The sequence below is a fragment of the Talaromyces proteolyticus genome (assembly GCF_021365285.1).
Source record: "Talaromyces proteolyticus strain PMI_201 chromosome Unknown BGW36scaffold_12, whole genome shotgun sequence".
Lineage (NCBI taxonomy): Eukaryota > Fungi > Ascomycota > Eurotiomycetes > Eurotiales > Trichocomaceae > Talaromyces > Talaromyces proteolyticus.
The window spans coordinates 1,215,009-1,229,778 of record NW_025764288.1 but is presented as its reverse complement, the minus strand read 5'-3'; the positions used below and the strand labels follow the sequence as shown (position 1 = coordinate 1,229,778).

General features: G+C 44.5%; 6 protein-coding genes across 6 annotated transcripts; 4 read left to right on the top strand and 2 right to left on the bottom strand.

Annotated features, from left to right (window-relative positions):
* Positions 1-161: 161 nt before the first annotated feature.
* BGW36DRAFT_388550 (uncharacterized protein) lies at positions 162-1,776 on the top strand. Its single transcript, XM_046217239.1, has 2 exons — positions 162-1,265; positions 1,329-1,776. The coding sequence occupies exons 1-2, from the start codon at positions 566-568 to the stop codon at positions 1,496-1,498; spliced, it is 870 nt and encodes a 289-aa protein (XP_046067641.1). The 5' UTR covers positions 162-565; the 3' UTR covers positions 1,499-1,776.
* Positions 1,777-3,928: 2,152 nt separating this feature from the next.
* Positions 3,929-5,775, top strand: BGW36DRAFT_465274 (uncharacterized protein; the record flags this gene model as incomplete). The annotated part of the gene is made up of 2 exons (XM_046222289.1): positions 3,929-3,984; positions 4,058-5,775. The coding sequence occupies 2 exons, from the start codon at positions 3,929-3,931 to the stop codon at positions 5,562-5,564; spliced, it is 1,563 nt and encodes a 520-aa protein (XP_046067640.1). The 3' UTR covers positions 5,565-5,775.
* Positions 5,776-6,766: 991 nt separating this feature from the next.
* Positions 6,767-8,725, top strand: BGW36DRAFT_328000 (mannitol-1-phosphate/altronate dehydrogenase). The gene has a single exon (XM_046212765.1). The coding sequence runs from the start codon at positions 6,851-6,853 to the stop codon at positions 8,360-8,362; it is 1,512 nt and encodes a 503-aa protein (XP_046067639.1). The 5' UTR covers positions 6,767-6,850; the 3' UTR covers positions 8,363-8,725.
* A 1,118-nt stretch (positions 8,726-9,843) lies between these two features.
* On the bottom strand, positions 9,844-11,401 carry BGW36DRAFT_363876 (kinase-like domain-containing protein; the record flags this gene model as incomplete). The annotated part of the gene is made up of 4 exons (XM_046214501.1): positions 9,844-10,332; positions 10,379-10,698; positions 10,757-11,094; positions 11,154-11,401. The coding sequence occupies 4 exons, from the start codon at positions 11,399-11,401 to the stop codon at positions 9,844-9,846; spliced, it is 1,395 nt and encodes a 464-aa protein (XP_046067638.1).
* An 884-nt stretch (positions 11,402-12,285) lies between these two features.
* Positions 12,286-13,621, top strand: BGW36DRAFT_388543 (Alpha/Beta hydrolase protein). The gene has a single exon (XM_046217238.1). It carries the CDS (start codon positions 12,604-12,606, stop codon positions 13,510-13,512), a length of 909 nt encoding a protein of 302 aa, XP_046067637.1. The 5' UTR covers positions 12,286-12,603; the 3' UTR covers positions 13,513-13,621.
* A 314-nt stretch (positions 13,622-13,935) lies between these two features.
* On the bottom strand, positions 13,936-14,700 carry BGW36DRAFT_388542 (uncharacterized protein). Its single transcript, XM_046217237.1, has 2 exons — positions 14,551-14,700; positions 13,936-14,471 (listed from the first exon to the last, which is right to left on the bottom strand). Exon 2 carries the CDS (start codon positions 14,453-14,455, stop codon positions 13,985-13,987), a length of 471 nt encoding a protein of 156 aa, XP_046067636.1. The 5' UTR covers positions 14,456-14,471; positions 14,551-14,700; the 3' UTR covers positions 13,936-13,984.
* Positions 14,701-14,770: the final 70 nt, after the last annotated feature.

Genomic DNA, 14,770 nt, shown 5'->3' with positions numbered 1-14,770 from the left:
CTGGAAGAGAGTATAAAGACAATAAAAATATATGATTTATAATACTGAAAATGTATAATACGAAGTAGAAAAAAATAGAGATATAAATATGCTTATTTCATAATCTAATTATTTTATTATTTTATGGTTCTTTAATCTAACTATCCAAGTATAAGAATATTTATGCCTTAGGCTTCAGGCATTTGTCATGTGATTTGATAGTCACCTCATGTTCTATATCAAGCGGGTTTGGGATTAATCGCAATCGAGCGATGACTGTTGGCCCTTTTGGCGTTGCTGGTTAGGGTTGCTTCCCATAGCACTAGAATACACTAAGTTACATTAATTATAATTAGTTTATTCATCTTTAGTTGTACAGTAATTAGTGAGCGGGTGCTGAGATTATTTACGTAGCACCTAACGCACAAAATTCCCCACTGCGGTGAAGTGCAAGCCCCATCCAACATTTGAAGATTCTGTCAATCAAACCACCACCATTTCAATACTTGCCTTCTTTAAAGAGTTTAATTTATTCGAGCCCTTATCCACAACAGCGAATCTGCAGTTTGCAACTACAACCTTCCAGATGCAGCCACCGTTGCCCTCCCCGTTTCCGACCTGGCATAATGCCGAGTACTCTGCCATTGACCCAACCAACCCCAAGCATTCCGCCAAAGGTAAGGTGATTCTCATCACTGGCGGCGGCGCGGGAATAGGTCAGGCCGTCGCCCATGCCTTTGCATTGGCTGGGGCCACCAAAATCGCCATCCTGGGCCGAAGGGAGCAGAAGTTGCTGGACACCAAAGCTGATCTCGAGGCAAAATTCCCTGGTGTAGACGTCTATGCGGCTCGTGCAGATGTTACCGACCAAGCGGCCATTGATGCCGTCTTTCTCAAGGTTGCCAACACTTTCGGCAACATTGACATTCTGGTAAACAATGCGGGTTTCCAGCCGGCTCTTCAACCGATCAAGGATGCCAAACTTGATGATGTCTGGGAAGCCTACGAAATCAATGTAAAAGGCAGCATCATTGTCACTAAGGCGTTTCTGCGTCATGCAAGTGCCAAGGCTTCTCTGATCAATTTCAGCACTGGCGTCGCCCACTTGCCGTTCATGCCTGGCATGTCGGCATATGGTGGGTCCAAGCTTGCAGCGACCAAGTTCTTCGAATACGTCCAGGCAGAGAATCCGGATCTTCAGGTTATCAATCTTGCTCCCGGTGTTATCGTCACGGAGTTGCAACAAAAGATTATTGATGCCGGTATTATCTTGCCCTATGATGATAGTAAGTGTCGTATCAACCCATATTAATATTTAAAAAGGGTTCCTGACAGCTTTGCTTTCCAAGTCAAATTGCCAGCACACTTCACTGTGTGGGCGGCAAGTCCCGAAGCCGCATTTCTGAAGGGCAAGTTGATCTGGTGCAACTGGGATATTGACGAACTGAAGGCAAAAAAGAGCGAGCTGGAAACGACTGGATTTCTTACTCTTGGACTGCGTGGCTTCCCGGAACAGTGAGATTGATTGACTGATTTCGCTCTAAGTAAGTGGTCAGGTGCATATGTGTTATGCTGAATAACCACAAGAACTTGAGGCACTGAGGGCATATAGTGTTCTGGTGATGACCAGCTAGTGAACTTCAATCTTTGCTGCTAATAAGGATTCACTAAAAGGATCTAATCAGTTTCAAACAATATCTTAATCTAGATAAGAAAGATAAAGAAGCTCTTGGGAGACTATCTTTCGCTTAGACTTTCTTAGATGCTAACTCTATAACATTCTATTCTCCTACTTAATTATCTCTTCTCAACAAAGCACTCAGTTATTAACCTGAATTGTGATTTACTCCAATGTAATAGGAGAAGAGGAGGTATAGTAAGTTAGATAAACGAAAAGGAAGCTATCTGAGACAAAAGAAAGAGCCCATTGAATCCATTCATTCAACTTTGAATGTTTAGCTGGATCTCCTCTTTCCCATTTACATTTCCTTAGCTACCCATATCACCGAGCTGCTAATTAATAATATCACCCAAAAGTTCAGTCCAGATCTGACACTGCTACTTCCAGAAATGCATTGCCCATTCCTGCAGCGTTCACCACTATAGCAACAATATGTTCCGCAACATGTTGTCGACTTTGGACAGAACTGCCCGTCTGAACCACAGCAAATATCAGTATTGGAGTTATAGCAGCCCGATATACCACACTGGGCATTGTTGCCGACCGGACAGCAGTAACCGGAATGAGCATCAACGCAAACGCTAAACACTGGACAGCACCACTGACCACAGCCGACTAAATATCCCCATGAGCTTCCCGTTAGAAGAGTAACAAAAGGCCCTATATACTCATCCAAACTTGGGGGTACGTTTTGTAGTAAATATCTCAAAGATCTTACCTTCACCTGGATAGCACTGTCCCTGTCTTGGAAGGATGAGATCGTCTGATCTCGGCTCAAACCCGACATACCCTACTAGCATATGATTTAAAGCAGAACCGCTGTAGGTTGCATTGATGAAGGCTGTCGCTAACCCGTTGAAGGCGGCTATCACAGCAACAAAGAGAAAACGACTTGGGAACTGCATCTTGGAAAACTGAACAAATTAGGCGTTCAGACAAAAGTTGATGAAAGCAGAAAATGATGAGTTAGGCTGTGAGTCAGGCAGAAGTAAATCCTACGAATATCTGCCTTCAGCGTGGTCTCAGCCTCGTTCAGATGCCCAATGATGATAATGCAAATCACAGGGTTAATACGAAGTAGGATTCTCGATTAGCCTATTAATAACTTAGATGTGATCATTGTATTTCTAATCCTTCTTGCGATTTATGAGAAGTGAGCACCTGTTATATGAAAGCATTAGTGATGCCTCTAAAATTGAGAATCATAAATTTCCTAGATTAAATACCCCAATAACCTCCCACTTCACCATTGATTTGCTCAATATTGTCTATGGGATTACTGTGCTAAAATATCCTAGAATATTTCTATATGTATTCACATCTTGTTTCGACATACTAATGGCTTGGAGCATTGAATGAATTTCTATAAGTAGACTGTTATCTTATTTAGTAATATTCTAGATGGGTGGTACCAAGTTGTAGGCCCTGCATATCCCCCGGAAAAGAGGTCAGTGTATGATTACACCACCTCCTCCATACTGTATCAGTGTTGTAGCTCTATTCTTCCCAAAGAAGGATATACGACATGAGAATAGCCGATTTTGAATTGAGTCTGATAGAGTCGAATATGATCTGCCATATATATATGCTAGATACTGGTCTTACGTTGTTGATGCTGGGCAGGTCAGAATCTAGCAAGCATTCCACTGCATTATAGCAATCCCCTGTAATAATTGGATTCCCACCACGATGTGTTGCCCTAGAGAGAGGTGCTTTACTGGGTACGCTGTTGTAAATTGGACAAGTTTTACCGTCAAACGGAAAGCCACGAAAACGCCCACGCGAGCATAAGCACGCACGACGGGAGAACGGGAATATTCATCCTCACAATTTATAGAGAGCTTTGGGTGGGGAAAGTAGCCTGTTCAGTACAAAACGAAGCTGATACATGAAGTTGTTCTCACTATTTGCTGTAAGTTATCTTTTATCTATTGGTGGCAGCATCGCCATAATCCAAACATTAGCACGTGTCACTTCCAGATTGGTCGGAATACGAGGCCACTACACCCTAAAGGTGAATTCACAGCCACGACGATGTCCAAGCGCGCGTAGTTCTTTACTGTACTTTAAGCTTAGGGCCCCGAATCCTCCAGAGAAATTGCTCTTACCGCATATGTACTAGCCTTCCACGCTTTGACGAGGTTGTCTTAAGATACGAGGGCGTGTCAGGAAATTGATCGCAGAGCCTCCATTACTAATAAGTCCGGCCCTCTGCAGAGTCTCTGTAATTTTTGTAGAAATATACACCCATCAAGTGCCCTCACAAGCATGGAACCAGTAGCCGACGTAGTCACCCAGCTCGTCCTGACGGCGCTCTCAGCCGGGTGAGTCTAAATATACCCATCTCATTCCATACTTTCCTATATACGTACTGAAAATACTCCCGAACGAAATTAGAGGAGACCCCCTCGGATCAATCCTAAAGCTCTTCACCCACGTCACAATCTCCACTATCCGGTTCTACCTGGACCATCGCGCGTGCAAGCACTTCCTCGAGGATATCAAGGACCTCTTCGTCCGCTTAACCCAGCAGGTATACATCGAGCCCCTTATCCCGTCGGCACCAGCAGATCCACAGACGGCGAAAATTGGGTGGATTATGACGGCGAAGGGTACAGAAGAGCTATTTTTCTCTGTATATACCGATGTCAGCCGTGCGAGGCGACATTTCAATCTTACGACTGCACGGTTGGAGACCATGGGTGTTATGAAGCCGCTGGTTGTGAATCTGAACTCGAAGTCTAAGGGCGAGTCTATACGATCGCGATTGGGTGCTACTTGGCCTGCTCAGTGGCGGCAGGCGATGCTGCAACGAGGAAACCCACTGCAGGGCTTACCGATGTATGATAAGAGGGATATTAGTCGCTTTGCGCTGGGTATGGTTCGCAATGCTGCACGGTCTCCGGCGCATCGCGATCTACTCCTGGCGCGGGTCCTGGGGCTAGCGCAATTTTGTGGGATTGGGGAGGTTAGTCTGCCCGATTTGATGGAGTTGATGGTGCATTCTTGTTATTATGAGAAGGTTGCGAGGAGATATATTGCAGCTGCATTGGGAGTGCATCATACAGTGTTCGCCGGTTTTGCGCTAGAGTGTGGTTTACCTGAATCCCGGGTGGGCAGTCTGCAGAATCCGATGGAGAATTTTGCAGAAGTTGCCGCGTCGTTTGAGAATGAGTTGGTGCCGATCGGTGTCATCGAGCGCAGAAAGGCGAAGATCACGCGAAGCAATGAGCTGGTTCATGTACAGTTCAAGATTGATAGCTCCACGGCCGTCGTAGAAGGCGAGACGATCTATATGATATCTGGGTGGGCAGAGGCACTCTTACACCGGCCCCATGATCATCCAAGCAAGCGGTCATTGACGAAAGATATGACTGTCGGTCTCGTTAAGGATATAGGCAAGGAGTTTCTACCCCCACCTCTGCGTTTGAAGGCGGGCAATTTGACTCGGCGTATCTCCCGGCGTGACATCCACGGCAACCCGATATATTTCTCATCTGATCTTGAAAGTGTCCGGGTCAGCATTAAACGAATAGCGGGGAATAAACTCGCGGCGAAAGTTGCTCAGTTCGGCGACTTCAAGCCTCCTCCGTTCGGCGGACAGGGGGTCTTCGGCGTGCAGTGTGGCTGTAAGACAGCCGATAAGAATAAGATCCTCCCCGGCGCAGCTTTCAAGGGTTACAAGCGGGAGAACATCTTCAAATTCCGTGCAGGTCCGCCGCTACGCATCGGATATGATGTGATTCTATACCATTGGACGGCTGGCGATCTCCCCATGATCTTGTTCTGGGCTGAAAGCCTCATTAAGGGGACGTATATCCAGGTCGCTGGGGAGTGTATGTACTGTGCTACGAGTCGGGCGCTGGGTAGTGGGTGTAATCTGATCATCGCCGGGGGTTGGTGAGGGCTAACATAAGTCATTTCTATTGTCCTTTTGAATGGTCATCCTCGGTCCTGCATAGTTATTGCCCCGAGAAGAGATAACTTTTTGTTGGCAGATTTTAGTGCAAGGAATTTTAGTGGAGTATTAGTGTATTACTAATCGCAAGGGGGAAGAAGCCTGAATTTTGAATAACTGGGAACTAGATCTAATTTATACCCAATTTACTAGTGGAACTGATCACTTATAATGACCCAAATAATGGCAAATTCTCGGAAATTGCATAGAAAAATAACGCGTCAAAACCATGGCTCTGACATACCGTTCCATAGCGCGTTATACCGCACTAGCTAGCTGACACTTTTACAAGCACCAACAGCGTGCCGAAGGCCTAGACCATCTCCTGTGTCCTCCGCGATTCCCACCAGGGTAAACAGCAATCATGCGTTGAATCAAGAACTTCGTCATTCCTTAGTTCGCAGTTACTCGCCGATTAGACATAACTTCAACTCACCTCGATGTAAGGCTCTTGCCACTGCCAACTCTAAGCGCCAAAAAGCAATACTAAGGTAATTGGGCCAATGCCCAATTCCAGGGTTAGCACACTTATAAGCCTCTGTGAGCCTACGCGCCATGCGCTGCCGCGCCCCGCTACCGCCAGGCCTCACAATCTTCATAATAATTAAATGAATTAAAAAAAAAAAGATTTTTTTAAATATAAAAATTTTTAAATTCTAAATAAAACATGGAATTGATAATATCTAATTTAATAAAAAAGATACAAATTCATATAATATTAAAAAAATCTATTAATATCTTTAAAATAATTAATTCTATAGTTACCCGATTACTACCCTCAAGATTGGGACTTTGATTTGTTCTTTATTTATCGTTCGTTTTTTTTAACAGTTTGTTTCCCCAGCAAGACTGGCTTCGGATTCTATAGATTTCGCTTGTTGAGCTTTAGTTTATATCTCACCCTTATCTCGCACCAGTCCAAGTTCAATTTGGGTAAACCAGAAAACCCTTGTCTGTTGGCTGCAAATGGAAGCTCACACCGCTTTTTGCAGAAAGGCAAGTCTACACCACGCTTAACGTAAATCTTGCATCATCCGTAGATTGCAGACTTGGTCCGCCAACAGGAATGGGTACCCGAGTTTTCTCTGGACCCACTACGGACTCATCAAAATTTAAGATAAAACTTTAAAAATAGTGAATACAAATTTTCTTAATCTAGTTCATTCACTTGCAGAAAACAATTCATTACTTACAGCCTTTGCCTTATTCTCAGTTCAATTTCCCTGATCGTAATGGCAGCGATCAAGCTTAGCAGCAAAAACTTATCGCAAATTTTAGCCACAGGTAAATCGAATGTCCCAACCGTCCCAACTTACCAGCGTGATGGCGCTGTCAAGGAGGGAATCGTTCATGTTGGCGTTGGTGGCTTCCACCGTGCTCACCTGGCTGTCTATATCAACAACTTGATGCAGAAGCACGGAGTTACCGACTACGCAATCTGTGGTGTTGGCTTGCAGCCCTTCGATGCTAGCATGCGCGATGCCTTGAGATCGCAGGACCATCTGTACACAGTTATTGAACGGTCGGCCAAGGGTAAATCTGCCCATATTATTGGCAGCATTAACTCCTATCTCTTTGCACCTGATAATCGCGAGGCTGTTATTGCTAAGATGGCGCATCCTGATACGCATATTGTATCACTGACTATCACTGAGAGTGGTTACTACTACAATGAAAATACACATGAATTGGAGAGTGATCATCCTGATATTCAGTTCGACCTTGCTCCAGCCAACAAGAAGGCACCACGCACTACTTTTGGCTTCCTTTATGCCGCCCTGGAACAACGGTACCAGCAAGGACTCAAGCCTTTTACCGTCATGTCATGTGATAATATGCAGAAGAATGGCTCTATCTCACGCCACATGCTTGAGTCATTTGCGCGTCTGCGCGACCCCAAGGTTGCAAATTGGATTATGGAGCAAGGCGCTTTCCCTAACTCTATGGTTGATCGCATCACACCCCAGACATCAGCCGCTGACAAGGTAACACTTGCAAATGATTTTGGTATTGAGGATGCATGGCCTGTTGTTACAGAGCCTTTCACGCAATGGGTTATTGAGGACCAGTTCTCTGATGGCCGTCCATTATTTGAGAAAGTTGGTGTTCAGGTTGTACGGAATGTCCATGATGTTGAACAGTTTGAGAAGCATAAGCTGCGCCTGCTTAATGGTAGCCACTCAGCTATAGGCTATCCAGGTCATCTAGCAGGCTTTGAATATGTCTACCAGGTCATGGAGAATCCACTCTTCTCCAAACTCATATGGCAGATGATGCAGGAGGAGGTAAAGCCGCTCTTGTCTGAGATTCCTGGTGTTGATCTTGATGAGTATTGCAAAACACTTATCGAGCGCTTCTCCAACCCAACGATCTTGGATCAGTTGCCCCGTATCTGCCTCAATGGTTCCGGCAAGATTCCACAATTTATCATGCCATCGATTGCCGAGGCTATTTGGGTTACTGGCCCATTCCGCCGCCTGTGTTTTGTCGCGGCTGCTTGGTTTTGTTATATCAATGGCGTCGACGATAGTGGCAAGACATTCAAGGTTGATGATCCAATGCGCGAGGAGCTCCAGGCAATGGCTCGCGCAGGAGGCACCAACCCGGCCAAGCTGCTCAGTATCAAGAGCCTATTTGGTGATGATCTACGCGGTGACAAGAGGTTTATCCAGGAGATTACCACAGCTATGGAGGATATCACCCGGGACGGCATCATGAAGACGCTTCCCAAGTACATAGACTAGTGGATTGTTTGGCTTGGTGCAAAAGATACATCTACTTAGAATTACTTTTACGTTTTCTTTGCATCCATCATGAGGGTGTGACTTTATAGAAACGCGCGATAGAGAGATAGAATATACATAATGCAATCGAAGATAGTGGACAATGCTAATGACGCCTACGATCGACTATACAAAATGGAAAAATTATGTTTGGAACAAATAGCTATTTCATCCAACGTTAGAGAATAATTGAACCGCGGTATTTTCACGCTGTGCTACTTACTGGAATCTGTGATGTAAACGAGGGAACATCAAGTTGAACTAGAGTAATTCAGCTCCAAATTGAATGTGTAAATAGGAACGCAAAAATACAAGCTATTTAGGGGGGGAGAAATCAAAGATATGGTCTATCATGTATCTCGCATAGTTTCATACTATCTTGCATCCTCCCTATACTATTTTAATATAGTAATAACATGGTTAATTAGATGATATTGATTTCAATATAAAGGCTTATCTTGACCTTATATTTTAAAGAGACACGAAGGATTGGAAGAGGTCAGTTACAAGCTGCAGCATGCTAAGAAATAATAGTATGTAAACTTGATATTGCAGATAAACACTTATCTCTTTGATGAGATATAACTCTATTACGAGAAATGATAGCTCAAAAATTATCGTCTAGAAAAGTAGGGTTGTTTAAAAAGATAGGAAAATAAATGGTTCAATGATTGCAGGGTTTCGTACTTGACACCATTCTTCTCATTCTTCACACAATGCCATCCTACAACTATATTCTTTGAATGCAACTTAAACTACTCAATAGCAGACTGTATATTATGTATCGGACGCCATGGAAATTCGAAAGGCCATAGATTAGTTTACGATTGTTCAGAAAGTTCACTTGTCGCTTCTTAGTAAAAGCCCTTGAAGAGCCACTTCTAGTTACTTCATTATACATTACAGTTGACTATGACGACGAAAACAGCACCACTGCAGGCGCGAAGGGGACAGGTACATCTTTGAAAGTTACAATTATAAAAATCTTGGAACCCTCTTCAATACTCAATCAGTAGTCCTAATTAAAGATCTGAGATATCACCTAATTCTATTTTCTAAACACATTCTACTTTAAAAAGACACCTGCCAGTGTTCTTTCTAATTTTGCTTTACGAAACGAAATGTGCGTATAGCATTGTGATTCTCATCGCGCTCAAAAGCGGTGTAGTGCAACCACTTATCAACGTCACTCTGATGTTCGGATTCCCTTTATGTTACTGAGTCATCCTCTGGCGGATATATGAAACTCGCTCCACCTTCGTTTTCAGAAAAGACACCGACTACTCATATAATGTCAGATTTATCAAGACAAATCAACTGACTCTATTAGATGTCATTCAAAAAGACAATTACGTTAACGCTTCAACCGGTCATTTGATGGCACCGCGGAACCGGGATCAACCACTAATTCGAGTCATTCTGCTAGCAAACGCTCGCAGGAATCAGGTGCTTGTTTGCTTTGGTTGAAGAAAGGGATGCCCCGCCAGTTCGCCTGCCGTTTGTCTCGCATCTGGATGCCAGATAAGCATTTTTTTGGTGAGATCCAGAAACCCTTCTTTCTCCTCCCCCTCAAGGAAGGAAACTGTGTCGCCTAGTTTCCGGTTGGGGATCAAGTCTTCGTAGAGAAAGCGACCTGAAATGTGTCGTGAGCCTGAGAGTAATTCGTTCGAGATAGGAAACCCAGTAATACCATCATTGTCAAAGAATGGCCCACAGAAGTACTCCTCTGCGGTCTCGCATACTCTGTCATCTTCTCGTCTGACAGGTTCCGGCCACGAATACTCTCGCATGTATTGATACCTTTGTATGATCTCTGGAGGGGGTGGACCGAGTAAGGCTATTATTTCGGCGACGTGTAGTTTAGCATTGTATTGTCCTTTTTGGTCATGGATATGTCGAAATAGCTCTTTGCCTTTGATCATATCCCATAACTGGTCTGGATTAGTGGGTACAATAACTTTGGAGAAGGGGGCGTACCAGAACACCAAGATTCCAAATATCCGCAGGCATTTGCCATCCATTACCCAATATCACTTCTGGCGCCCGATAGTGGTCTGATTGAATAGGCCAGACGCCCCAGTCGTCGTCTTCCTCGAGTCTGACTGCCAAGCCAAAGTCGACAAGCTGTGGTATACTTCTCAGGCTTTTAAGTGGCCCAAAGTTATTCCGGGACTGATACACTGGTCGTCCCGTCGAATCAATCTTAAAAGCCATCGGTTTTTCAAACTGAGAATCCATGAAATCAGCAAGCACACTTTGATCCTCGAATGAGACCATGATATTTTCAAGCTTTAGATCTAGGCATCCGCTAGGCTCAGTATCACCGACGGGAAGCAAGGCCGAAGATGAACTTACCACTATGAATGATCCTGCATTCTTTGTGAAGATATTCAAGCCCCGTAAGAAGAGCACGAACGTATATTTTCATGAGGGCTAGTGGCATCTTTCTATCGTCAAAGCGCTGCTGATACATCGATAACGGCTCTCTCATAAGTGGATACACAAGGCACGAATAAGAACCTTCCGGACCATTGACTTCAAAAGAGTCTAGTAATGTTCGGATAAGTGAGCGACCGCGATGTGACGGGTTTGCCGTTGAAATGTACTCTTCAACCTCGCGCTCATGGCCTACGGGACTCGCATTATTATTGGCGATTTTCAGTGCTACGAAAATATCTGGCTCCTCTATATGCCTGTATGTTTGTTAGAGACAGAGAGAGCTTCGAATTGAACAGAAATTATTGGAGGCTACCCTTGCAAATCACGCGCGAGCCATACTGTTGAAGACACGCCCCAACCAACCTTGACCATGATTTGGTAACGATCAGCGAGTACTTCTCCGGGCTTCGCTGGGTAGAAGTACTTGGAATTGTATACTGGCGTGATCTCTTCATCAACCAGTATGCCGGGCGACAAAGGTGGCCCGCGAGAAGGCATGGGAAACGGTTTCTTGCGACGCAAGGCGGACAAACGAGGAATGGACAGCCTTGTAGAGTACATTCCAGAGTTACTCCTGTCAGCCGACGTGAGAATGTGATATCAATAGCTGTCGAAGAAGAAGATCAGGACAAAGCCTGAGCACGGCTGGTAAAATTGATCACGTGGCACAGTACTCGTGTCGGAATATTTGGCACTAAATTAATATATTTATTTATAATATTTAGTTATATATATTATTAATTTGTTCTATTATTTTTATGTATTTTTAGTTTTAGTATTTTGGATAAGCCAATTTAGGAGATATATATTCTAAGGATGAAGGCATTTGGTTCCAAGCATCCAGAGACACTTGCCAGTCTAAAAAACCTTTGCAACAGCTCTATGCTGCGGGGGACATTACAAGGACGCCGAAGCGCTGCTTTCACAAACGCTAACCGTGAACAAGCGTACATTTGGGAAGAAACGATCACTCACGGACTTTAGGCATAATGAATAATATAGGAGAATTGCTCCTCTGTCAAGACATTATGAAGAGATAAAGAAAATTGTTAAACAGCTGACTGAAGTGAAATATAATCCAAGATTAAGATTATATCAGACCACGCGGAAGCCCGCGGGAACCACGGGGATGGGGAAGTAAATCATGCGTGTCTTAATGTATGATAATCAGAGCAGAGGTGACGACAGGGCACCAGAAATGTAAGACCCACTTGTTGGGGCATAGTAGGGTCGTGGCTGATTAGGATAGAGATGGTGTCAATAGATACAGATAATTAGCAGAAGAATATAAACACTCCTGTTTCCAGATTGAGTAATCGCGCTCTAGGTATGATCAAACAGATCAGACGTAGTGTTGGATTAGACTCCCATCCGCGACAAATCAGGCACCCAAGCGCGGAGATGATGGAAGGTTGGCAAAAAGTGCAACCGTCCGAGAATGAGATAAACCTCCGGTAACATTGGATTGGACTTTCCGTGATGTCATTTTTCTGTCATCACGATTTTACAATTTCAAGTGGCGGCAAAAGTAGGAAGTCCGAAAATTTTCGGACTTTCGCTATTCAACTGGTTTAGACCTTCCTTGGCGACCTTATCAGCTACCCAACAGTTTCTGATGTCATGGATATTGCATGTATTTATTGCATGTACAGCTGAGATAACATGAGAGTTTTCGCTAACTTTCGAACATCAACGTTCATTCTTCACTTACACAATTATCTCCCGATTACCGTCACCAACTCAGCCTTCCCCACCCAGTCGCCATGTCCCAGAAAGTTAATTTTCCCTCTAAGGGAATTAAGGTTGTTGGAGACCTTTTTCTTCCTCGCGGGTATACCCCAGAAACCAAGTACCCGGCGGTTGTTATTGCCCATCCAATGACTGGAGTGAAGGAGCAAGCTCCCAATCTTTACGCAACGGTCTTGGCGCCTGCTGGCTTTATTATCCTCACATTCGACGCTGCATACCAAGGCGAGAGTGAGGGCCAGCCGCGTTACCTTGAAGATCCAACTCAGCGAGCCGAAGATATTAGAGCTGCTGTTACCTTCCTTTCCCTCCGCCAGGATGTCGACCCGGAGCGCATTGGTGCACTAGGCATATGTGCCTCCGGTGGCTATGTGCAATTTGCAGCGCAGACCGATCTACGTATTAAAGCTGTCGCGACTGTTAGTGGTGTCTGCACTGGTCGGATGACAAGGGAAGGGCTTGTACCAGGAATGGGAAGTCCAGAAATTTTGCAGCAGTCACTCGAGGCCGCCAATAATGCCCGGATTACGGAGGGAAAGGGTGAAGAGGCTCCAGTTAACCCCTCCCTCCCGCCAACCGTTGAGGATGTTCCACCTGAGTATCCGCCTATTGTCAAAGAGTTAGCGGAATATTATAAAACGCCACGGGGCAAACATGAGCGCGCACCTGGTAAATTTGCTACCCGAAGCGCTGATCTACTGGCCAACTACGACTCATACGCTTTTAACTACCTTATTTCGCCTCGTCCATTGCTGATAATTGCCGGTGCTGATGCTAGCACAAAGTTCTATAGTGAAGACGCGATTAGGGCTGCAAAACAGCCAAAGGAACTTGTCATTATTCCAGGAAGGGATCATGCCGCTCTCTATGATAACCTGACAGAATCTGGCCCTAAGCTGGTGGACTTTTTCAAGGAGCACCTGTGAGGCGTTCCATCTTCAGTTGGATCCTGTACTTAATACTTGAAGTGAACTAAACTGAACTCTAATAATATGGTATATGAAGACATCGAAGATCCTCCGGTGTTAGCGCGGACCCTTTCGCAAATCATTGGTAATTTTTAAGCATACTATACCCGACCACTAATTCCAGTAGATCGTAGCCTCACTAGTACAAGCAATTTCATTGGTCCGTTTGATGGTTTACTACCATAAAAGGAAGGAAAAAGAAGATTGTTGAAAATGGTACTGTGCAAGGCACAGGGGGATAGTTGGTACGAAAATTTCAGGATCAGCATCTTTGTATATCTACATCAACATTGCTGAAACAAAATATTTATGAATAGTAAATAGATGCCGACAATGTTACTGATGACTAGATGCACTTTTTAATTGATATGAAAAACTTGTATTAGAGAAGGCGAAACTAGTTATAGTACAATGCCAGTGTTTTCACTTATTACAACCTGCGGAGCGCCGTTGCTCCCACCCAGGAAATATGCTCATCGTCTTCCAATGAACCACCAGAAGCACCAAAAGATCCAATAACCTGACCATTGCGAATCAGTGGCATGCCTCCGCGCACAGCCATGACACCAGTCGATAAGTAAGTTAGACCTAATCCCCCACTTGCTACAATAGTTTCGGCCGCTTTACTAGGGGCCTTCATCAGCACGGCTGCTCGTGCCTTCTCACGAGCAGCGTCGACAGAAATAAGGAGGGCACCATCCATTCGCTCGAAGGCAACAAGATTGCCGCCAGAATCCAAGACAACAAGGCACATTCTCAACCCTCTCGCAATTGCTGCCGTCTCACTAGCGGCAATCAGTGCCTTTGCTTCATCCAAGCTAATTGGTGGACCATAAGGGAATTCGAACAGATTTCGGTCAGGGATTTGGGAAGGCGTGGGATTGACTGGTACTTGTTCCATATCGCTGTCTTTTGTGCTACATCCTATATTAGCAACTTACTTCATATCAATTAGGAAGGCTATGCTCTGAACAATTGAGCAAATATGGAACTAACAAATAGTTGCTAGGATGACCTGAGGCGTGGAAAAGGAGAGTGTAAGAAGCTTGGTGCAGTTCACGAGTGCTTTTTCTATCTCACAGACCGGTCGCGGGATTAAAAGGTTACTTGTAGAAAAATCACAAGAAAAATTCAGACGCATCTAGGTGTTAAACTAATTACAAGGAACTCTTCCCAAAGGTTGCATATAGACAACAAACAGCCACTTGACTAAGTT